General features: G+C 43.5%; 1 protein-coding gene across 4 annotated transcripts in view; it reads right to left on the reverse strand.

The window, feature by feature from the left end:
* Positions 1-24,565, reverse strand: part of CTNND2 (catenin delta 2) — a 953,172-nt gene that overhangs the window by 398,078 nt on the left and 530,529 nt on the right. For 3 of the 4 annotated variants that reach the window (XM_057541331.1, XM_057541330.1, XM_057541332.1), the window contains one exon: positions 11,254-11,824. The exons of the other annotated variant lie outside the window; for it this stretch is intronic. In XM_057541331.1, coding sequence (XP_057397314.1) covers positions 11,254-11,824 — 571 coding nt within the window. The remainder of the gene's footprint in view (positions 1-11,253; positions 11,825-24,565) is intronic. 4 annotated transcript variants of the gene reach the window in all.

Genomic DNA, 24,565 nt, shown 5'->3' on the forward strand with positions numbered 1-24,565 from the left:
TTAATGGTTTTCTTTGGTTCCTTTGCTGCCAGGTCTCTACCTGCAGGTTCCTGGGCAGGTCCTTAGCATATACAGACGCCACGGAATAAGCAAGTCTGTTTTTATGATCGCTTTCGTCTCTGGAGTTACACACAGGGAACTACTAGCTCTCCAGGTGAGCCTATGACATTCCACAGGCTGCTGTCTGGGCGTCTGTTAATACTGTGATACCTAAAGATATAGGAAGCAACACAGGAAAAATCAATGCTATCAAGTATGTGTGAAGGTATTTACAAGCAAATAGAAATTGGAAGCGCTGCTCAAGTCCACTGGGTCAAGACCGTTAATGGTTTTCTTTGGTTCCTTTGCTGCCAGGTCTCTACCTGCAGGTTCCTGGGCAGGTCCTTAGCATATACAGACGCCACGGAATAAGCAAGTCTGTTTTTATGATCGCTTTCGTCTCTGGAGTTACACACAGGGAACTACTAGCTCTCCAGGTGAGCCTATGACATTCCACAGGCTGCTGTCTGGGCGTCTGTTAATACTGTGATACCTAAAGACATAGGAAGCCACTTTCTAAAGCACTGGGAAACTCAGAGGTGAGAGGACAGGCATTTTACCCTTCAGATGTTTAATACCCATTGAGCCAAGTTTTTCTGTTAGCTGTTGGTCATTTTTTCATATTTCACTCACTTTGGGGAGAACCTGGTATCTCTTTGTGTTCATGCTTCGCTTTGTACTAAGGATGATTTCCAATTATCAATGGGATGTAACACTTTCACCAACTAGCTAGCTTTATAATAGCTAGTTGAAGACATCTGTTGAATATCTACTAGATGAGGCGTGGTGAGGAGTTCTGAAATATGCAGAGGGCTCAGCTGCCCTCAGGGAGCCCATAAACCCACTTGTTTAAATGCTCTGCCTCTTTTGATTGCAGGAAAATTCAGGATACTTTCTTCTTTGTAGCAAAGTCAGTGCTTTCGTAATACACAGCACAAAAAATACATATATTGATCAACAGATCTGCTTGAGATGAGCCTTTAGAGATTGTAGGTATTTCACTTTAGTTATCCCATGGCAAATGCAAAGTCTTATCCATATATAAAACTACCCCCGCCACACATATATATACACACACACATATATGTGTATGTATATATACATACACATGGGTGTGTGCATAGTGATTTTTGTCATACATTTAGAATATAGATAATAAGCAGAAATATGTATTATACATAACATATATATTATGTCTAACATGGGCTAAATATGACAAATTTTTAAAAATTACAAAATGCAATTGACAACATTGTAAGTCAACTATACTTCAATATAATAACTTTTAAAAAATTATAAAATGCACATTGGTTAAATATTGTGGTGGGAGGGATTTTGATGCAGGCTTGGTTGCAAATGAACTCCATTTTAAGAGATTTTGAGTTATTAATTATCGAAGGTTATTTTCACAGCTACTAAAACTATTGGTCTCTCCATAATCTCTCTTGCTTAGATAAAAAGAAAAAAATGTTTAAAAGAAGCCTCATACTTATTAAGGCAGAGATATTGGTTAACTAGGATCACTGATACTTAAAGTGAGTGGCTACCACAGACACCTGTTTGCCCAAATTAACCCACACCGGTGACCTAAAATGTGTAAGCACTGCCGAGGAACCAAGGCATATTTTACCATCGATGTCCCATGGACCCTAAGTTCAGAGGCACGGAGTCTGAAGAGTGGAAGAAACTCACACCATGCGGTCAGACACAAGCTAGGCTTTCTCATTTTTGGGTGCTGGGGACCCCCTAGGAAGCCACAGTCCAGGTGACCAACCAAGGCAGGACTGCGTGTGTCTCCGTGTCTCTCCCTTCCCATCCTAACACTTCCTTCTCTGATTTGACATTTTATCTAAAAGCATTTTGCCAGCAGACTCCTATTTCTACCAGCCGTCCATGTGATCTGCAGCACTGAAAAAATAAGATGGGTTTCTAGACTTCAGGACCAGAGAAACATCTGGCTGAACATTACCTGGCCTGTTTCTCAACGAGGGAAAAGGGGATTGTCCTGAGAGTTGGCTCATTTCTGGGGCTGAAGAACTTGTCCCTTTTTTTTTTTTTTTAATTTTTATTGGAGTATAGTTGATTTACAATGTTCTGTTAGTCTCAGGTGTACAGCAAAGTGAATCAGTTATACATATACATATATCCATTCTTTTTTAGATTCTTTTCCCATATAGGTCATTACAGAGTATTAAGAAGAGTTCCCTGTGCTCTACAGTAGGTCCTTATTTTTATCTATCTATCTATTTATCCATCCATCCATCCATCCATGCATCCATTTTTGGCCTCACCGTGCATCGGGTCCTTATCTATCTATCCATCCATCCATCCATCCATCCATCTATCCATCTATCCACCCATCCACCCACCCATCCACCCATCCATCCATCCATCCACCCATCTATTTTTGGCCTCACTGCGCAGCATCAGGTCCTTATTTTAATCCGTTCCTCTTCAAACCCCTCACACCCTCACCTTGCCTCCATGTCCATCATCTCAAATAGTCATTCTCATACTCCTGGGGTCCTAATCCCAAGTGAAAAGAAGCTTACAAGGTGTTCTGGTGAATTTATTCTTTCAAAAAAATCTCATGGACCCTTATTAAAAAGAAGTGGGATAAAAGTCTCTATTCAGAAAAACCATTCTTAGCTCCCCCGTGCTTCCTGAATGTGGTCAGACCTCCTTAGAGCCAAGCTCAGGAGAGCAGACCTCAGACCACGTGTGGCTCTGACCTCATGTACATCCCCGGTGCCTGCCCTAAGCTCCACCTTAAACCTGCATGGACTCAGGGCACCACTGGACACTTACCCATAACCGACATGCAGCCCGTCCCTCCCCAGCTACACCTCGTCCTCCTACGTGACTGACCCTGTCCGGGTGCACTTCGTTAAACTCCCCCTCAAATGCTGCCTTCTTCAAGATCCCGTTCCTGATCCTCCTACCTGGATGTGCCTCTCTCTCCACGGATGCCCCCAGCCTTTGGTCCTCTCTCACAGCTCTTGGTATCACAAGCTACTTCTGAACTGATGTCACTCCTACCGCCTTCCAGTCAAGGGAGACGCCCAGAGTCATGACTTTCATTGTATGTATATGTGAATGCCCAGTAGAGCCGGGCTGATATCATGATTCTCCATAGTAAGGATAGTTATTTATTGGGCCCTTTTAACATGCAGAATGCTAATAAACAACTGATAGGCATGATCTCAATCTCATATGATCTTTGTAAAGACTCTGTATAATTGCTGCAGTATTGTTATCCCCACAATAGGATATGCAAACAATCTCAGAGAGGCCCCATTTTGTTCCCCAAACAGGCTAAGTATGATTTCACCTCAGGACCCTTGCACTGGCTATTCCCTCTGCCTGGTACATCCTTCCCCAGGTCCATCCGCAATGGCTCCTGGCTTCAGGTGTTTGCTCAGTGGACACCTTATCGTGGAGAGCTTGGCCACCCTGCCCTAGAACATCTCTAATTCTCTCAGTCTTTCTCCACCTGGCTCTTCTCACCATCTAATATCCTATCAGCATCAGACCATTACCTCTAAGAGGAAGGGGCTTTGGCCTCTGTTGTTCACAGGTGTGTGTCCAGCACCTAGAAGAGCGGCTGGCACAAAACAGGTGCTCAGTAAAGACTTGTTGAACCAAACCCAACTACCCAAGGTCACAGAGCTGGTAACGGAACCAAGATATGCACCCATGTCTGTCTAGCCCCTCAATCCATGCTATTATCACTGCATCCTGTATTTGTGCAACTCAACAGAATGCAATGATTTCTTCTACAATTGCAAGTAAATTCACTACTCTTACTCATGCTTCTACTTGCTCTGTCCATCAATATTAAAATGCCTCAGACTCCTTTGGAATTTCCCCAACATTCCATTCCTGACTGTCAACATTCATGTGTTGAGTCCCACCTTTTCACCCCCCAGGGATTTCTCTTCATCACCCTTCTGGTCAGTATACATTGCTTCCCTGGGTACCATGTTTTCCTCTTGTTTTATGCCCTTATTTAGCTAGAATACATCCTCCAATTGTGGTAACTTTCTAGGAAAGGGTGCCTAAGAGATAGATTTCATGAGTACTTGCAAGTCTGAAAATATCTGATACTCGTTTTATAGATGACGGATAATTTGGCCGTGTACAGATTTTAGGTTGAAACTTATTTCCCCTCGGAACTTTGAGAGCATCACCTGAGTGTTCTTTTTTCCTCCCGTATCACTACTGCAAGTTAGGTGGCATCTGTTTTACTCCTCTCCCTAGGTTTCAGGGTCTATTTTATGTCGGTGCTGTGAAATTTCATGATGTAGAAGACGAAATATTTTCTATTCCAAGCGTAGGGTATTTCCTATGAAGACACAGGCCCCCCAGCTCTGAGGAAATGTTCTGCACTACTTCATCGATAATTTGCTTCTCTCCATTTTCTTTCTGGGGCTGTAGTAATATGTCAGATCTCCCAGATTTGTCCTTTATGGCTCTTGCTGCATTATTCTCATTTTCTGTCTCTTTCCCTTTATGTTCTCCCTTCCCAGTGATTTCCTTGACTATTTCCCACTCATTCTATCAAATTTTTAATATGGGTAGTTATATTTTTTATAGCCTAAAGAGATTTTCTTGTTCTTTGATCCTTTCACATATCAACCCAGTTCTTACTTAATAAATACAAGATCTTCTTAAATCTTTCTCAGTACTGAATCTAAAGTTTTATCTTGTTTCTTTTAATCTCCCCCTTTTCTGTAAATCATCTCTGTTTCTTCTGAGAGGCAGTTCATTTTTCTGGTTTTTTTTTTTTCAATGCCACTAATTCACCCAAATTCCTCAGTAATCCTTGCTGATTTCTCATATTTGAGAAGGAGAAACCCAGAGGCAGCGTCTTCTGCTACGACATCAACAGAAATGTTTTCCACTGTGCGTCCCTGTATTAGAATTTATGACGAGGAGGGTGGGCATATGGGCTGGCAGCCTTCCTGCAGAATGAGAATGTGGGCGGCAGCTCTCAGCCCCCTGCCAGCCCATCACCCCACAAGCCTGTAGGCAATGAACTTTATCTAGGTCACTAACAGCCATAACTGAAGTCTCACTTCCTCAGGCAGTTTGTTCAGTTTTTTTTAAGCGATCACAACTGGTCTTCTCCCTGCAGTAAACGCTGGCCACAGGGTCGCCATCTCGGTAGGAGGGAGGGGCTGTGATGGGAGGAGGGAGCCACTGTCTCAAGCTCTGGCTTTCAGTGAACCCCTCCACCTTAAGCCTCACTTCTCTTCAGCCCCCCAGCCGAACTCTGAAGGTTGAACCTGGCGAAACACTCACACGAGACAGCCACGCTGACATAGCAGATTCTTGGGAGAAACGTCTACATTTTCATTGCTTATCACTCCTACCTACTCTGCTTTCTAAAAAATTTTCAATGGCTTGCTTGTTGGCGACACCCACCCGCTGGCCTCTGTGTTCTTGTCTCTTTTGTGACTGCATTCCCCGTTGTAATTCTGTACTATATTTTTCAGAGGGTCTGAGACTGGGGGAGGCAAATGAGCTGAGAGAGTCATGTTAGCTTAACTGTTGTCCAAGACACGCTGTCATTTTTTAAATTTACATGTTCCCCGTTAAATTAAAGCATGATCAAAATCATGTAAGTATCAATAACATTGGAAAGGCTAGCACAGAAGTCTACATAAAGATGCCACTCTCTTACAACAGAACAAAAAAGACCTGTTTACCCCATTTTAACTAGCAAGGTCGCCATGTGGTAGGGAGAGAAGGGAAGATATTAATTTCTGTGAATCAACAAAAAAGAAAGGCATCAGGAAAGCCTTTGGGGTCCCTAGCATCCCAAACATTTAGTTCCAGATCCAGCTATTAACTCACAGAAACGGGATATTAAAACGACATTCTGCCTGCTGCTGTCTGACCTGGATGGACAGCAATTGGACAGCAATCAGATACTATGTAAGTTGCAATCAGATGCTGCGCAGAGTGACTTTAAAAGGAATGTCTGGGAGTCCCGGGCCTCCAGGCACACGGAGGCTGTTAGACAGGGGTCAGCAAGTACAGAGGAGGTTTGCTGAAGAGATTTTAGTACCTGCTGTCTCTGGAGAGAGAGCCTGGAGAGAGCGGGCTTCCACTCAGACGTGGGTTCCCTGCTGTGAAATGGGATCCCAGAGTTGTAGAGGGTAAATGGCTGGCTGAATAATCACTTTGTTGGTGGAAGCTGGAGACAGTCAATGAGTGGGAATCAGCCCATACTCCCCAAGTGCATTGGGGTGCAGGATGGCTGAGTGCACAGTGCAGGAGAGAGATCTATTTTACTTTCTGAGCCAGAAGGAGATGCCTGGGCAAGGCTGGGGCTCTGAGAGCATGAGCTTCTGAGGAGGGGGAAGGGGCTGAGGGGCATGGCCAGTGGGGAAAGCACTGGAGCTTCTGCAGTTGGGGAAGGGTCCCCAGGGAGGTCCAGTTCCAAAGAACCCCTGGAAGTTCTGGTTGACAGCCAGCTGTAACCACCTTGGAAAGAAGATGAAAGTGTTGACTGATATCACAGGCTGATCACATTCTAATTAGTAAATCTAAACTGGGATTTTTTATTTTCTTTTTTTACTTGAGTGTGAGCCAGAAAGTTCACAAGAGTTGTTCAAGCATCTGTCCACAGGCAGGGAGAGATCGCCTTCAGGAAATGCAATTTAAAGGGGCTGAAGCAGCCAGGTATCACATTGCATTCCGACCACATCCCAAGTGCTGTGGAATAAACAAACTCGCTCATCACCTGAGGAGACTTCAGGTTTCCTCTGAGAACATGACAGTGCAGATTGCAAAGCTTTTATCCAGGATTAGGCTTTTTTTTTTTCTTTTTCTTTCTTATAACAGGTGCACCTGAAAGTATTAACAAATCAGGGAATGAATCAGATCTCCAAATATGTGGAATGTGGGGTTTATAGTGTGTGATCCCCTCTAAACAGTGCTTTTGATGTCCCTTTGGCAGGGTTACAAGACAGACACGCCTGGACCAAATTCCTCTCCATATTAGGTCAGTTTTGATTACAATCGTTGGCTAAGAATCTTCATTTAATCCATTTCATTTTTACCTAAAAATAAGCTTCTGATGTTTGACTTAACTTTAATGCATATTTACAACTCAGATTTCTATTTTTAACAGGATTAATTTTGCTCTAAACCGGAAAATGAAAGGATGATGTTATCTGCTTTACGAAATTGAACAAAAATTGGTACTGCTGGTCATATTCAACAGGATGTTGACACATTTTTGAGATATTTTTGCTTCTTAAAAATCACTGGTCATTTAAATAAGTTGAAAACTTATACTGTATTTCTACATCTTTGCTGTTTTTCTTCAATAACACAAAATACACTACCTCTATCCATGTATCATGTGTATTGAAGAGTATAGAGATGCTGGATTCAAAGTGATCTAGGTTCAAATCGCATCCCTGTCATTTCCAGCCAAAGTATCAATAACTTTGGGCAAGGGACTTATCATTGATAATAAGCCTCAGTTTTCAAATCTGCAGAATGGGGGTAAGAATCACACCTACCTCGTTAAGTTTTTGTTTGAAACTACATGAAACATGCTATTCTCTTGGCTTCTAAGAAATGACACTGACCTACACTTCTGGCTTATCTTTCTTTTGTTTGGGTTCCTGCTCAGCTCCTAGACCTCTACATTTGTGGAAGGCATCTGGGCTCAGTCCTTGGACCTCTTCTCTCTAAACTTACTTCCTATGTAGTATCTTCTAAGACTCATGGTTTCAAATACCATCTACTTGCTGATGACTCCCTAATTTTTATCTCCAGCCTGGGCTTCTCCCCTGAACTCCAACTTGTGTATCCAACTGTCTACTTCACATGTGCCTTTTGATAGACAGATACCACATGTCCAAATCCATGATCTTAATATATACCAGCACTGCCCCCAAACCAACCAGATCCCTCTGTATCCTGCCCCATCTCAGTCAATGGTGACTCCATTCTACTGGTTGTTGAGTCGGTGGCATCCTTGAGTCCTCTTTCTCTTACTGTCATCACCTAGTCCATGAGACAATCCGGTCAGCTCTACCATATATACATATCCAGGATTACACTACTTTTCATAACCTCCAATGCTACCATGCTGGCCCAAGCCATCACTGTCTCTTGCTTACACTACTGTAATTACCTCCCAACACGTATTCTTGCTCTTGCCCTTGATCCCCTACAGTGTATTCTGTTACAGACTAAGCCACATTGTGTCACTCCTCTGCTCAAACCCTCAACAGCTCCCAGGGAGGGTACAGCCAGCACCCTGAAATCTTCATCAAGACTGACGATATGAGGCCTTCCAGCCCCTCTTTGCTAGTCACTTTGCTGACCTTGTGTCACTTCTTTGCCCACTTTCTCTCTGATGCACCCTCACTGGTCTTCTTGCTCTTCTGCAATCACATCAGACACATCTCCATTTACCTGCCTTTGAACCTGCTGTCCCTCCTGCTCAGAACACCATTCCGCTGGATATTAATATGGCCAGCACCCTCACTGCCTTCATAATTGACTCAAAAGTTACCTTCTAAGTGGAGCTTTCCCTGGGCACTCTGCTAAAAATTCCTGTGACTTTTCTGTCTTCTCCAGCTGAAATGAGGCCAGGGATTTTGGTTGATATTGATCAATTCTGTATCCCTAGGGTCGAAATCAGTGCCACTACCTAAGAGGTGCTTAATAAATAATTAAAGGAATGAATGCATCCAACAGTGAAAGTCACTGTCTATCCTGTATTCACACTTCCTAGCTATCAGTGACAAATCTCCAAAATCACAATCCTGAAAATGCAAAAGCTATTTTTCAGTCTTGACTTTGTGCTTTCAGTGAGCAAACCAGGTGGCTCAAAACTTTATGATGCCTGGAATGGTACCAAGCATACAGATTTAGGTATGGAGGCCAAAAGCTCCAGGATTACTGATCTCTCACAAAGGTTAGAATCGGTCCCCACACCTTTCCTGAGCCATAGTTTGCTAAATTCTAAATAGAGCCAACGATCTTATGCAACCCAAGTATTTATGCAGAGTTATAGAATAATTTGGAACTCAAAAACCCGCCAGCAGCAATTTGCATGAAAAAACCTTTAAATGAATATTTAAAAGTATGCATTTGAAACAAAGTAATTCAAACATTAAAAGTGCTCGTTGTAGCTCAAAAATCAAGAATTTTCAATGGCACGATGATTTTTTTTCCCACCAGGGAGCAAAAATGAAATCGCATCACAGAGAATTTGAGGAATGGATGGAAATGAGGAGGGAAGTGAAGGCACATGGGATTGTGTTGAACAACTGAATTTCTCTTAATTCTGGCCAAAGCCTTCCTACACACACACACACACACACACACACACACACACACACACATGCATCATATCCTCAGAAACATTCACTCCAGATATTAGAGTATAAGCGATCTTCACAACACATTTACTTTTAAAGCCTCTTCCTACGTTCAGTGACATAAGGAGCTGTCAGGCTCTCTCCCCGCCCCATTCACATCCCCCTGCCACCAGACCCACACTCCCTATTTTTACTAAAGTGATAGAGTGGAACATGCCCAAGTTTAGCATGTATGATCACTGGGAGAAAGAGCTGCAAGCTAAGACTCCTAGTTTCTTTCCCCAGGTCTGTGCAGGGAATGAAATGGCCTTTAGCAAGTCACCTGGGCCTCTCTGGGGCTGAGCTGCCTCTTCTCTCTGGTGGCTGGGAAGGGGGTCCTGGGGCTTGAGTCTCCCACAAGCTCCCCCAGGTTCCCACTCCTTGCCACGATCTAGTAACTTATTTTACAAACTTCTAAAACAAAGTTTCCAAACTTATATAAAAGAAGATTCCATACAGGTCCCTAGCCCTGTCTTCCAACTAGATTGCCACTCCTGAGTCCCTACATAATGGGTATTTGGATACTGGCACTAGGTTGGCATCAGTGAGTGTCACTTCCCAAATTCTATTATAGAGAGAGAAGGAGTGAGTGAGAGAACAAGCATTCTTAGCAGATTTGGGGGGCAGCGGAATTGCAGCCTGCGTCCTGCTATGCCGGGCCAGTCCACACCAGCAATTACTGTGTTGAATTAAAAAGGCCCTTGGACATGCCTCTCGCATGTTTCCAAGTTCCTTTTTTTTAATCTTATTTAACTTCACAGTCATCCATTTATGTCAAGAAGAGAAACATATGAGTGCAGCATTTTACTGGAGTGACACAATTACCAAATATTTTCATAACAGGAAAAAAAAAAATAGACAATAAATCCGGGTTAGTTGTCAGGTGTTTGAGGAGACAAAACTTTAGTCGTTCAATCATAGTGTCTCGTTTAAGCTGAACATATGGTGCTATCAGCAGACAATCACCAGCTCAGCCTGGTCTTTGATAGGCATAACGACCACAGAAATGTCACCTCCTCTGAACTGGCAGAGAAAAGCAGGCTTCATCCCAAAACCCCAGTCCAGCCCAGCTCCTCCGTCCCTTTAATAAGCAGGCAACAAACTCAAGGGACTTCATCACTGGTTACTTTTTCCCCATTGCTGGAAACTACATAATTTCAATGACAGGTATGGGAGCGTCCTTTCCTTTTCCCAGTGACTAAACTTAGACAAAATATAATAAATTCGAGCCATCACAAAGTAGTAAAAATTCAAGGCAATTAATCATGGGTTACTTTTTCACTACTATCGAAATCTTTGTAAGGTGAATGTCTGCTTTGGGAAAACTTACTTTTTTCTACAACTGAATGTAGATAACTACCTGGGTGATCACAGAAACTGTTATTTTTATTCTCTGCACTCTTTTTCTGGATACGATCAACAGGTCTATGTGATTCTTTATTAAACTTGACTTTAAGGATGGATAGCTTCGTCTTCAGATTGGCGGGGGGTGGGAGGGAGAGAGAGGGAGAGGGAGAAGGGGAGAGGGAGACAGAGGGAGAGAGACACAGAGACAGAGAGAGTGAGAGAGAGAGAGAGAGGACACTAAGAGTTTGAGAGACTGCATGACTTCCAAACAGAAGCAACCCATGGCTTTGAGTTCAGATGCTACCACAGCCTACCTAGGGACAGACACCCTGGCCTTGCCTACCTTCAGCGGATACTGAACACACACCCGCCCACGGACACGCCCAGCCTGAGCCGGCTCCAGCCCGGCCGGCCGCCTGCCTCCTGCCCGGGGCCCCAGCACGCGCCCAGGCGCCCCCGGGGCCGAGCCCTTTACCTGCCAGGCTGCCCGGCCTCTGGAGCGTGGCCGTGGCATACAGCTCCTGCGAGGGCTTGCCGTACGGCTCGGACGCGTGGACCAGACGCTTGGTGGGCGACAGGGTGGCGTACGTGCCGATGGTGGAGCTCAGCTGGTGGATGGGCGAGGAGGAGAGGGTGGACTGCACGGTGGGGGGCGAGGTCACGCGGATCGGGGACAGGCCGGCCGAGGACACGACGATGTTGATGGGCGAGCTGGTGCTGTAGGACTTGGCCAGGCGGCTGGGCGACTGCTTGGGCGAGGAGCCGCGCGGCGCGGCGTAGGAGGCGCCCTCGGGGGCCGAGCCTCCGCGCTGCAGCTTGGTGGGCGAGCCGCCCTGGGGCGCGGCCAGCGGGGAGCCCCCGCGCGGGGGCGCGGGCAGCGTGGAGCTCGAGTAGTAGAGCGCGGCGGCGGCGGCGGCGGCGGGCGGCGCGTCGGGCAGGTGGAAGGCGCTGCCCAGGCTGGGCGCGAACGGCTCCCGCAGCGGCGGCGGCGGCGGCGGCGGCGCGGGCTCGGGCCCCGCCAGGTGCCCCGGGCGGCTCGTGGTGCCCTGTGCGCGGGAGAGCAGAGAACACGCGCTCTTAGCCAGCGGCAAGCAGAGGGACCCCCCGCGCGCGCCGCCCGGCTCCGGCGACCCCGGGCGGCGCGGGCGCACGGGGGCCCCGGAGAAGCAGAACCGCGCGGGGGGTGGAGACGCACGCGCCCCTCCGGCCGCTCGGGAGCGGCTCCTGCCCGGCCGAAAGAAAAAAACAAACACCGGAGAGCAAAGGGCGGCTGACCAGGGGATGCGGATCCCGTCTGACAAGTGGGACACGTATGCTGCTCACAAATCTCAGAGGTTTCTGGAAGACCAGAGGCATCGCAACAGTCCCCGAACGCTTTGAAAAGGCCAGCCAGCGGGGCCACCGGGATCTGCTTGCAGGCAATCCCGATCTGTTCGTTTTAACGAGAAATTCAGGCGTCCAGCCTTTTCTCCCCTCCCCCGCCCCCCACTCGCACGGGCATTTCATTGGATACAGTTTCTACCTCTGAAATTGGCCAAGCTGCCTACTTATCTGGAGAACGTAAGAAATAAGCATACTTCGTGGAGTTTATTCTATTGCCATTTTCCCGTTGGTTCTTCTTTGTGGATAAGTTAAAAGGAGGGGAAAATATGAAGTCGGAATAAATATGCTTGGGCTTTCAGGCTTTAAAAGAAAAAGCATTTCCAGAGGAAGCAGAGCAATTGTAAATGAAAAGACTAAAAACGCCTCCCTTTTCTAGATTTTAACGCTGGGCTCCAAATCTTTCAGCATCTCTCTCTCGAGCTCGCTTTTAAGAGCCCCCTGCAGCTGTGTCTTCAAATTGAAAACCAGTTGCCTCTCGTCTATTTTCAAGAACACAAAAGACAACAAGGGCTGGGGTGGAGCTGGAGAGACAGTTGGAGGGGAAAGCACTTTCCTTGAATCTGGTCCAGAGACAAATTTGCATTCGAATGAAAACACTACATTGTCAACCACTTCTGGGCAGGAGCTCTGGGATCTTCCAGGCTTTCCCGGAGGAGCAGAAAAGTTTTTTGAGAGCAGGCTGGTATGAAAAGGGGGTAGGACTGTACACAGAAAAAGAGAAAGTGGGGAGGGCAGGTTCTGAAATTAGGGGTGGGAATTAGGTGGGGAAGAGGACGCGGGTGAGATGGAAGGAAGGGGTAGAGAGACTGAACAGATGCTCTCCATTAAGAGTTTCAATTTTGCCTCTCCACTCGCTTTGGAACGGCAATTGGCAAATAACAGACCAGGCACTTCCATCGCACATACAGCATTCCAAATTTTATCTGGATGTCAGGTTCATGTGAAGATCTGAGGGAGTTAATCGACCAATATCAAAATCCTCTATTAAGAGTATAGGAAGAGAGTCCATTGAAAGACATTCTGTGGGAAGTGTGTGTGTGTGTGTGTGTGTGTGTGTGCGCGCGCGCGTGTGTATTTATTCCTATATGATGTATATATTTCACATATTTGCATACATGGGTATATATATGTGTGTATTTATATATGATATATACATTTCACATATTTGCATATGTGGGTGTGTAAATGTATGTATTTATCAATCCACTGACAAAGTTTCTCTCCTTGACCAAACTCTAGCCAGGCTCCTCTGAACTCCCTTCTCAACATGGCTCTGCACTGTCCAGTCTTAGCAAGAATCCTCCACTCTCAGTGTCCGGCCACCCTCCATACCTGTTCCAGTTCCTCATTCTCCACCATCTCCCGGGCAATGTCGCATCACTCTGGCCTGCCTTCAGCAAGAATCCTGTTAGGTCTGTTTAGCCAGAATCTCCCCCCAGCCCTGACATTTCCTCTTAGTGATTTTCCACCCACTGACCCCCAACCTACTCCTTGGCTAAACATTCCTCCTTTTCCTTGTTGTTTTCAAAATTGAGCCCGGTTCTATACTGAGGTCTCTCTTCCTCTAGTGCAATACTTAAATTCTTTTTCTGAATCGAAACGGTATTTACCGCTTTAACTACTATCCAGTTCTGGTTTTTCTTTAGCATCACAAAGCAATTATTTTGAGTCCAACAGTAGGAGTGGAAGTAAAACGTAAGCTCCATGATTTTGTTCAGTAATACGCCTCCAGCAAGGAGAACAAGAAGGATTCATAGCAGAGATACCACGAATGTTTGTGGAATCACTGAAGGAATGGTTAATAAAACTGGTCCCAAGGCTTTGGCACGAGGGTATCCATGGTGGAGAAGCACTGCAGAGCTGGTGCACTCACCTGGACCCCAGAGATATAGTCTAGTATCATCCAGAGTCATGGGGGTGGGGGAGAGCTGCTTACATCTAATTGTGCTTCCCTCCCAGTAGAAGTTCTGAGCATGAAATGTATAGCCTGGGCTTCTCAAACCTAGCTGCATGTTATAATTGCCAGGGGAACTTTTGAAAAAAATCTCAGTACCCAGACTGTATCCACTAGCCATTTAATTCAGGATCTCTGGAGGTGGGACCCAAACATCAGGCTTTGGGGAAGCTCACCAGGTGATTCTAATGTACAATCGAATATAAGAACAAGTCATCCCTAGAGCAGTGGTTTTCCAAGTGTGGTCCCCATTCCATCAGCCAGCATCAGAAGTGGCCTCACCATCACGCCACCTTTACTGAGTGGGAAACTCTCGGGGGGGGGGGGGCCCAGGGATCTGTGTTTTATCATGTTCTCAAGGTGATTACGATGCTTGTTTAAAGTTTGCAAGCCTCTGATCTAGAAGAGATTCGGATTCAGGGCTCTGAAGTGGGCCTGAGGGTCTGCATTGCTAACAATCTCCCGGAAGATGCTGCAAGGTGCAGATAGGGACTGTCTTTCTTCACTTTTCTTTGGAAACCCTCCTGGGGCCTGAGCAACATTCCACTGTGCAGAACCCGGCTGTCAAGTGACAGAAAAGCCTCCAACAGGAATTTCTGGAAATCTTTCCCACAAGAGCATGAGGAGGAGAAAGAACCCCAGAGGGTCTAAGGAGAGTTCCCTGCTTACAACAGAACAAATACTTTTTGGTATGTCTTGGATATATAATATTAATAACCCTATGTGACATCAAAGATCCTATTCCCTAGTAGCATATTTTTCAATAAAATAAATATTAAAGTACACTAATATAAATTAAAACAACATCATGTAGTATTCTAGTCTTTAAGTATTAGAATAACATGGATCCTAGGGAAACCTTGAATAAATTTTGCAAATAATTTATTTTCCCTTTAATATGTTGGAACTTCCAATTGGAGAAGTGCTAATTCTGCTGAATATTATTTGTAAGGATTCTTAAATGGCCCACAAATCTATAAAAGTTTTGAGAACCGCCAAACTATTTCCAGGTAGCAACCAATTCAAAAACCTTTTAAAATACGGTAGGATCTTGGTGAAATGTTGCCAGTAACTTTTTTACAAGAAAAAAAGAAAAACATAAACAATAAAACTGTATATGCATTTTAAGATGGGTATTGTCTATGTTGGAAATGTTCTATATCTGTACTGTCCAATATGGTAGCCACTAGACACATGGGCCCTAGACACATGCACTGGATTCTAACACACATTTAATTTGAATTAATTTGAATTTAAACAGTCAAATGTATCTAGTGGCTACCTTCCTGGACTGCACAGTTATGTAAGCCCTTCTGCAGTTTTTAATAAATAATCTGGGGATATTATACTCCATTCCAATAGTCTACAAAATAATAAGTACCTAAGAATGGTCCTTTGGCTAAACAGAAAAATCTATTTTTAGCATCAGTTGAACAAAGAGTCATCTTTTGGGAGCTTATCTCCATTCTTGTGTTTATGTTTTGTTCCATTATGTAATTTCATTTAGCAACTCTTAGGGATACATTTCAAGACAGCTGCATGATTCATAGGATGGTTTATTATGACCTAGGTCATTGGATTAAAGATAATACAAGCACATCTCAACACACATAGAATTTCATCTACTTTACTGTCATGGAAGCTCAATTCTACCTTAAACATATGTTAGAATTATAAATAAAACTGTAAATCCAATGTTAAAGTTCCAAAACTTAACTTTTTTTTAAACTAATGACTACTACATCCTACTATTTGGAAATGTGGGTGTACAAGTGATGAGCATTGAAAATTTTTTTACTGATAATGATAAATAAAAGATAAATGACGATATAAGATTTTCTGGAAACATCTGGAGAAGATGGAGCCCCGATACTGTCCTGGATCACACAGTATGGGCGACTGACCAGGACAATTCCTCCTGGGGCTGTCATTCCCAGCTCTTTGAATCAGTCTCAAACCAAAGGACTACTTTAATTGTCCTTCTCACCCCTCCAAAGTGGCGAACCCATCTATGTGAAATTGGCAAGGAAGCAGAACACTGTTAAGTAGATGCTCTGATTAAAGAGTTTCCAGTAGGCAGAGTCTGGTGCACATTATCTTGACATTATTTTGGAGATCTAAAATTGCTATATTTTTGTTGTTACAGAATAATATCTGGCTCACAATTACATTATTTGTTTTGTTTTGTTTTGTTTTTTATTGGGAAGTTCCAACCCCCAAAATATGGCTCTCTTGGACCAGAGCATGGCATTAGGCCTGAATACCCAGCATAGTTGTTTCCTGACCTTTTCAGGTTGTATCTTCTGTAAAGAGGGTTAGAGGCAGCATAAGGGTGACAAGGGGGAAAAATTCTTCAAACTTGGAAACTTATTTAAGCCTCACTCTCGATTTGGCAGCGCAGAAGACCAAAACAAAAACCCAATGCTTACAGCCAGTTAACCAGGGACTTGACAGCCTGAACTCCCTAAGGAATCGTGACTTCAGACCATGAGCTAGCACTGTCACCGAGCAAAAGCACCTTTTATAGAGCAGACCCATGATTTACGAGCAGTCCTTGTGAAGATGCATTTAGACCTGCCAAGTTTCCTGGAATTGTCAGTGAGGTCCCTAACTCTGGGTCAGGAGGAATATCTGCTGAATATCTGCCCAGAATGCTGGGCAGCCGGGCCAGCAATGTCAGGAATGGGAAGCTGGAGCCTGTGTTTTGTGGCCTCCCAGATGGGAGCCTAATGACTTGGGATCAGCAGTCTGCTCCCCCAGCAGCCGTATTCATCACTTTTCATTTTCCCGGCATCGCTCATCTCATGGTTTCTCCCTTTTGTAGGTCACCCTGGTTGTAGGGTCTGAGGTCACTGCCAGGAGTGGTGCCCCTGGGCAAAAACGGTGTCACAGAGGCAGAGCTGGAGAGTACGTTTCAAAGGAAGGCAGAGGCATCAGGGCCAGGGCCACAGAACAGCCCAAACACAGGAATGGAGAGTGGATTTGGTGGGAAGGAGTCTGGCTGGTTTTTGAAGGAATGCAAATGCAGATAGGAGTAAGGGGCGAGAAAATAATAGCAATGACCAGAGAACATGCTTTCAGTGAGTTAAGAAGCCTGAATAACTTTTGAATACAAACAAAAAAAAGAGGACATGGCTTTAAGATGACATCTTTGAAGAAATCCACTGCTAAACCAGAACGATCTGGTAACATGATTTTGTAATATCAGCTACGCGCTGCTGATTAAAATGTCTGAGAATGTGTTGAACTTTCTAGGGTAAGTTGGCACAGGGTTCTAGGCTTGCACAGGAAGATGGGCAAAGCCATCTACTCTCACAACTTGGAAACAAGAAGAAACCACCAACTCCAAAATGCCAAAGTCTCATTTCGGTATTCTATGAAATGTGCCTGTAATACAATACAATGCCAAGTAAAATGAATCTACACCCCCAAAGTAAGTTTTGTGCCCTTGACTCTCTGGGATGAAATCAATTTGCTTGAACACTACTATCATGGCTCCCCAAATCTCAATAACTTCTCTTTTGAAATTGTCCTCAGAAGAAAGGCCACTCTCTAAATAATTCCCAAGATAGAAAATCCTGGTTCTGTGAAAAATATTTGATTTTGGAAATAGCCAAATAAAATCAAGTGCCTTGTCTAGCATTTCCTTTGAGGAGTGCTGCTTTGGGTGAAAACTCATATGAAACATAAAATGAAGAGACAGCTTCTGTGTGCAGTTCACACACCATCCCTGAGGTCATCACCACTGGGATGAGGTGAGGAAAGGAAGGCTGGGTTTACCTGGTGGTGAAGCCACACTAACACTGAAAGGTGGTACCCAGAGCAAATTAAACTTAAGTAATTGCAAAATGATGAAGACACTTGAAAAAAAATTCTTCCTCGGATGAGAACATCTCAATTAAATAAGAGCTATAATTTTTGAGATAATAATGGGGACCACCCTTATTGCCTTCTCTTTGCATGAGGGCCCCCAAATTATGGAGGATCAGGAGGGAGGGATGGAGAGAGAGAGAGAGAAAGAGAGAGAGAGAGAAGTATCTTGCAAACCACATCACCCCTGTCACTGCAGGCAGGCAGAAGGAGAAGGGGGTGGTAGTGTATCCATTGCCCAGGACCCCTAAGTCACTAGTATAAACAGGGTAGTGCAGACTTTTGCACGCTGGGTACTGGTTCTTCCTTCCCTCTGACATCCCTTTAATAAAAGTATGATTAGGGTCATCATCAATAAATATTCTCAAAAGTATTTCACGTGACCATTTCTATGGTCTACCAAGTGGAAAGAAAATAGAGTAGAAAAAACTAAAACAATGACATGAGTGTCATATAAATTTATCTTTAAGAGAGATAAATTTTTGATGGCAACTCTTTCCAAAAAAACATGAGCCTTGGCAAAAATACACTATGTAAAACTTTTACTTCAGCAAGAGGCTCACTTAGTATAACTTTAATACCCCCAAACATTTGCTCAGAAGAAATGTTATAGTAAAACACGTACACACCCTCCCCACAATGAGAAATGTTTCAGTTATTGAAACCAGATTAAACATATTTCTACTGGAAAGAGAAAATGGATAAGATTTTAAAGCAGAGCATTGAGAAAGGATTTCCCACAGGTAATCTTCTGAAACCTATCTTAAAAACAAATAAACTGCCAGTTTCCCACAGATACACCAGACAAAGTATATGTCATGATTTCTCATGACAAAAATGACATGATTTCTCCTCTAAATGCAGCATAATATATACATTCTACACTAAAGACATCTCACCAATTTTGTGTTTTCCAAGTTTTTTAATGACTTTTCTCTTTACAGGTGCTACCAGCAACAACTTCTTTCCTAATTCAACAAACTGGAGTGATATCACACCAGCTCTCTGTATAACCTTCTGCATTCAATAATCAAGAAGCAGGTGTTTACTGGGGGATTGCTGCCTCCTTTGAGCCCTGTGTGTCTCTGTGTCCATCCCACCACCATCCACAAAGTTCTCCATCCCCTTGACCTTCACATCTACCTGATGTAAAAGTGCACCAATAAGCAATGTTCCAAACTCATCAGCCTCTGGCAGGAGTAAGCAGATGGTGTATTTATAATTATAATATAGCACAAATGAGAACTTTTAAGACATAAAAGTCAGTGCAACATTAAATAGACAGGCCAGGTCAAAAAGAAATGGCAATTTGCTTCTCGAAAAGCTTACTGCTTTTTTAGTGTATCTGCCACTGTTCAAGCTTTATTTTAGTAAACTATCATACAATTCTTAATTTCCTGCAGTAAGCAGGCATTTCCTAGGATTATGAATGCACACAGGCTCACTTCAGTTCTGCTGGACATGAAAGTGGTTTTAAAATCTTTCCATTCCTGTACTTCTTTGTACAGGTGTATACTTTCCTATTTCTTGCTTATTTCGTTTCTTTGAGGAAGGAAACACTTGATAAGACTACTTTGTGTTTGGACATGGGGAGAAACCAACATTTTTAGAGGGACTCTTCTGGGCCAGAAGTTTTATGTTCGGCATTTCACATAATGCACAGGAAATTGGACGTGAGTGGAAGCAGGCAAAGCCTGGAGAAGACCCAACTTCTGCACCCACCCACAGCCTTTGCAGTATGAGCATCAAGAAGAAGGATGTGGTTTGAGGAACGTGATGAATATTTGGTGAACCCTGGGCCAGTCACTCAAGATATGGAGATTAATTTTGTATGGTTTCCTCTCTTGCAGCAAGGCCACCTGATAGGAAGAGATAGACTTATGTGCAACTAACTATAGGATATTATATGTGAAATGACAAAATGATGCTTTCAACACATAGGTCGGGCCACGTTGTGCCTCTGCCCAGAAGCCTCTACCAGCTCCTCTTTCCACTTGCAGTAAAGGTCAAGGTCATCATGAGGATCAACTGATGGCCAACTTGGTTTCCCATCTACTTGCAAACTCCTGCTCCGCTCTCTGGCCACCTGGGCCTCCTTGCTGTCCTGTCAACATGCCAGGTCACCTCATCCAGGAGCCTCTGCCTTTGCTGTCCCCCCGACAGCCACACAGCTTCCCTCTCTTCTCCTTCGTGTCTTTGCCCCAAACTTGCGGCAAAGGCCCCATATGCTACACCCCCCATCCTGGGCTCTGGAGCCGGCTCAACCTGGTCTGCATTCGTTCCTCCCTTATAGAACTCATCACCTACTAACAAACTATGCCGCTTACTTATTCACTGTGTTGATTTTCTGAATTCCCATTGCTGCTACTAGAATATAAGTTCCTTGAGGACAGGGGTCATCATGTCTGTTCTCTTTACTTCTCCATCCCAAGCACATAACATAGCTCATGGCATACAGTAAGCACACATAACATCTTGAAGGCATTAAAGAACAGCCCAGAGATACAGAAATGCAACTGGAAAAGCAGCTCTATTTTGACTGGGGCACCTCACAGGAGCCACACAAAGCCCCAGGTTGACTCAGAGGAGGAGGAGAGGGTTGGAGGGGTGGTCTACACACAGCCTGTTTAGAGGCTGGGATGGCGAGCTTGCAGGGCGGCTGAGCAGAGCGCTGGGGTGGGGCAAAGAATAACTATGAGTCAGCTCACGTCACTTTCTGGAAAGGCCTTGGGGTCTGATGGGAAGGATCCTACGCTCGCTCTCGCCTCCAGCCCAGTCCCGTGAACTCATCTTAGAGTCCGAAGAGAATGACTTTCAAGGATTTTAGTATTTTATGGCAATTTTGTGACTCACAGTTCTTTCAGACTGACATGGTAGGGCAAGGCAGGCTATGCACCAGGGCCTGGGGTACAGCCTGGTGATGATCACCCAACACACATTTATTATGTTGAATAAACTAGCGTTTGTTAAAAATTAAAAGAATCTTTGAACATGATATTCCTTTGAAACTATATTCTGACATGATTTATGAGCCAGATAGAAAACCATTTGCTTTACTTTAGAATTACACATTTTTTTTTAGGCCAAAAAAAAAAAAGAAGTGTTTTTGTGTTACTTGATTATTGACCTTATTAACCTGGTCTGGCATCTGTGAGCCATTATTTGAACTTTACTGGCCCTCTTGGCACTTTATGACCATAGGATATTCTAAAAATGAATCTAGCCTGGAAGGAATGAGCCGTTCAGAATATTGAAAAGAATGTCACAGGGCTGTGCAAAACCACTGGAAGAGAGGGATTCTTAGGATAATCTGAACAAAGGAGATGTTTGTGTTACAAGGGTGTAACACTAAATGCTGAGTAAAAATACTGATTTACTAGTTCAGCATTTCTCCGACATGATTTTGAAGTCACAATAAAACACGCCTTTCACACTACAGCATGTTGAAGCTGAAAGTGAATCATGGTACCAGATCCGCCACTTTGCTAAAATAAACAGGATTCAGCTATCCACCGGCAGCCTCCCTCCTGCTAATGAAGTGGATTAGAATAACCCCCTGGTTTGAATATTCAGACTTCAACCACCCACCTGGCAGGTAAATGAGTGTAGGCCAGTAACCTTTGGCTCAAACTGAAGTTATCACCTTGAACATGCACATTTATAGATGCCTTCAAATATAGAGCTTTGATATCTTTACAGCCAAGTTTTCTGATTAAACTTTAAGGCAGACTTTTAATGTGAGGCCCTATCTGTCCTTTGAGCTTCCACTGTTTCACTTCCATGGCGACTGGCAGATGACAGAAATAACTCCAGCAACATGGAAGTAGATCAATCACCATATTGTTTGTCCACATGTACAGAGCTCTTAATAGGGTCAAGCTGTAGATGTATTTAATTGAAACAGTCAACATATAAAAGGAAACCTACGAAACACTCTTTCGAAATGATTAGACTTCAATTCAGTCAAGAATCTGTCCCCATTCTTACTACTGCTGCCTTAAAATGGTACAACTTCTCTAAATGTGTTGAGTTTTAGTTTTTGCATCTTTAAAATCTAAATGTTAGTACAGCCCCATTGTGGGGATTAAATAAGAGGATGTATGTAAAACAGATTACTTCCGGGCCTCAATAAATGGTAATGATGAATTTTATAAAAGTTTATAAATAAGAAAGCTTTGATTTAACCGTTAGTCCTATGTGTGAATTGAGCTTATAAGATGTTCACAAATCAAGTTGATAATTAACTGATTTTTTTCTTTTGAAACTGATAGTTCCATTTTCCATGATGCTCAGCTATGGGAAATCTGATTTTTTTTTTTAAATTTGACTTAATGTTTTCAACTCAAATTATAGGGGTCTTAGATATTTATGAGAAAAAGCCAAGGATGAGTATTAAATGAGTTCAAGATAAAAATAAAAGAAAGGCAGAACTTTATTGTTTTACTAGCTACATGTCTTAGAAGTTCTAGAAAACTGGTAAAAGCTAAATTCATACCTTTCATAGGTTAATTTGAGTATAAAATATTCCTTATTTCTGAATATTTCTGGCTTCTTGGACCTAGAAGTGTGGACAGATAGAAGGGTAAAAAAAGGGCTGTAATCCACTTGTTTGCTTCCAAAGGAATCAAAATTACTTATATTCCACCGTGATCACTGTATCATTGTCAAAGAGAGTCAATATAGATGGGAAGATGAAAAATAGTTCCTTTCGAGAATGGGATGCTTTTGAGAGAGAAAAAAAAAAAAACTATACCTAGAGAAAAAAAATCCTATAGCTTCCATTTCATCTTTTAATAAAACAAAATGACATTAAAATATCTAATAACGTTCGCTATGCTAATAACATCACTCAGTATTTCAAACATTATATGTTCTTACATAAGCAAACAATAAGGACTATTTTGTATATATGATAAATGCACGTATATCAAATAATTTTTTCTAATTAATTAAAAAAATCTTTTTTTTAGACATTCCCTCCTGTGTCCTAAAACATTTCTGTAAGGGAGGTAGAACAGACCAGTGCTTTGAAAGAGCAGTGATCCAGGAGCTGGGAAATAGCACAGTTCCAGGGTTAGTCTGTGTGTGTGGACCTGGGCTCAATGACTTCGAGGTCCGTCCCTTCCCAAGCACCACACACCTCCAGCTCTCCATCTAAAGTGGGTGCAACCTCTGAACCGGGTCATGCACTAGACCACCACGGGGGGGCGGGTCCATCTCAGTGGGATGTTTTATTTACCATCCTCTTTTATCCACATAACCTTGGCATCACAAGAAGGTAAAAGTTACAAAGCCACTGAGGGATCAGGGTTTTACCTGAAAAAGACAATCATGTTTTTAATATTTAGCTGGGACAATCATTTAACTTGAATAGTTGAAATGCACTGAGACTTTTCAGCTTATGCTTCATTTATGTGCATATCACCTATGAAAAGCATCTCACGGTGACCGTACGATGCCATTTTTTAAAAAAAATTAGTTTATTTATTTATTTTTGGCTGCACTGGGTCTTCGTTGCTGTGCGCGGGCTTTCTCTAGTTGCGCTGAGCCGGGGCTACTCTTGGTTGCGGTGCATGGGCTTCTCATTGCAGTGGCTTCTCTTGTTGCGGAGCTCGGGCTCTAGACATGCGGGCTCAGCAGTTGTGGCTCGCAGGCTCTGGAGCGCAGGCTCAGTAGTTGTGGCGCATGGGCTTAGCTGCTCCGCGGCATGTGGGATCTTCCTGGACCAGGGTTCGACCCGTGTCCCCTGCATTGGCAGGCGGACTCTCAACCACTGCGCCACCAGGGAATGCATGATGCTATTCTAACTCGCCCTGCCTCCTCTCTGTCTGCAGACATTTCTTGGGGGCCATGTGATGGCTAGGGGCTAGTGATAAAAGATGAAAATGGCCCTGCCCTCAGGTAGCTTTCAGTTTAGTTGGAAAGACATATGGATGCATAATAACCATAAATTGGTGACAGAGATGAGTTTTGTTGTTACAGGAGCCTGGGGTAGGTAGTGGGCCTGGGGAAGGGTTTCTGGCCCAGAGGCACTGCCCAATAAATGCAGAAAGGATGAAATTAAGCTCTTCAGTTTAAGGAGTGCTTTTGGGGTTGTGGGTTCTTCATTCCAGGAATGAATGTACAGAGATTAAAAGGTCTCAGGCCCTTTTATACTGAAAATAAGTATAAAATAGCTTAAAACAAGATAGGCCTCCAATAGATTAATTCTGGAGGGTTGATTGAATATAGCCTGCACCCCAAAATTATCAAAACTGAAGTATTAAGTGGTACACACACCCACACACACACACACACATTACAACATTTACATGTTTTTGAAAAAAAATTGAGGTTGGTAGCCACTTTTTACCAAGAGCTGATTTTAACTGCAGCTAATAAATGTGTACATTGAAACTATAAGAACAAGTACGTATCTTAAAGAAATAACTAAGGGCACATTTCAAAATCAAACTTGACAAAGTGTAACTGTTCCTACCCTAATCACAATTATCTTCAGAACAGTTCTGTATATGTGTTGATGCATTTATACTGTGTTCCTTCATACGATTAACCCCAAAGAATAATTTCATGCTTTTTT

This window comes from Balaenoptera acutorostrata, chromosome 2 (assembly GCF_949987535.1).
Source record: "Balaenoptera acutorostrata chromosome 2, mBalAcu1.1, whole genome shotgun sequence".
Taxonomy (NCBI): Eukaryota; Metazoa; Chordata; class Mammalia; order Artiodactyla; family Balaenopteridae; genus Balaenoptera; species Balaenoptera acutorostrata.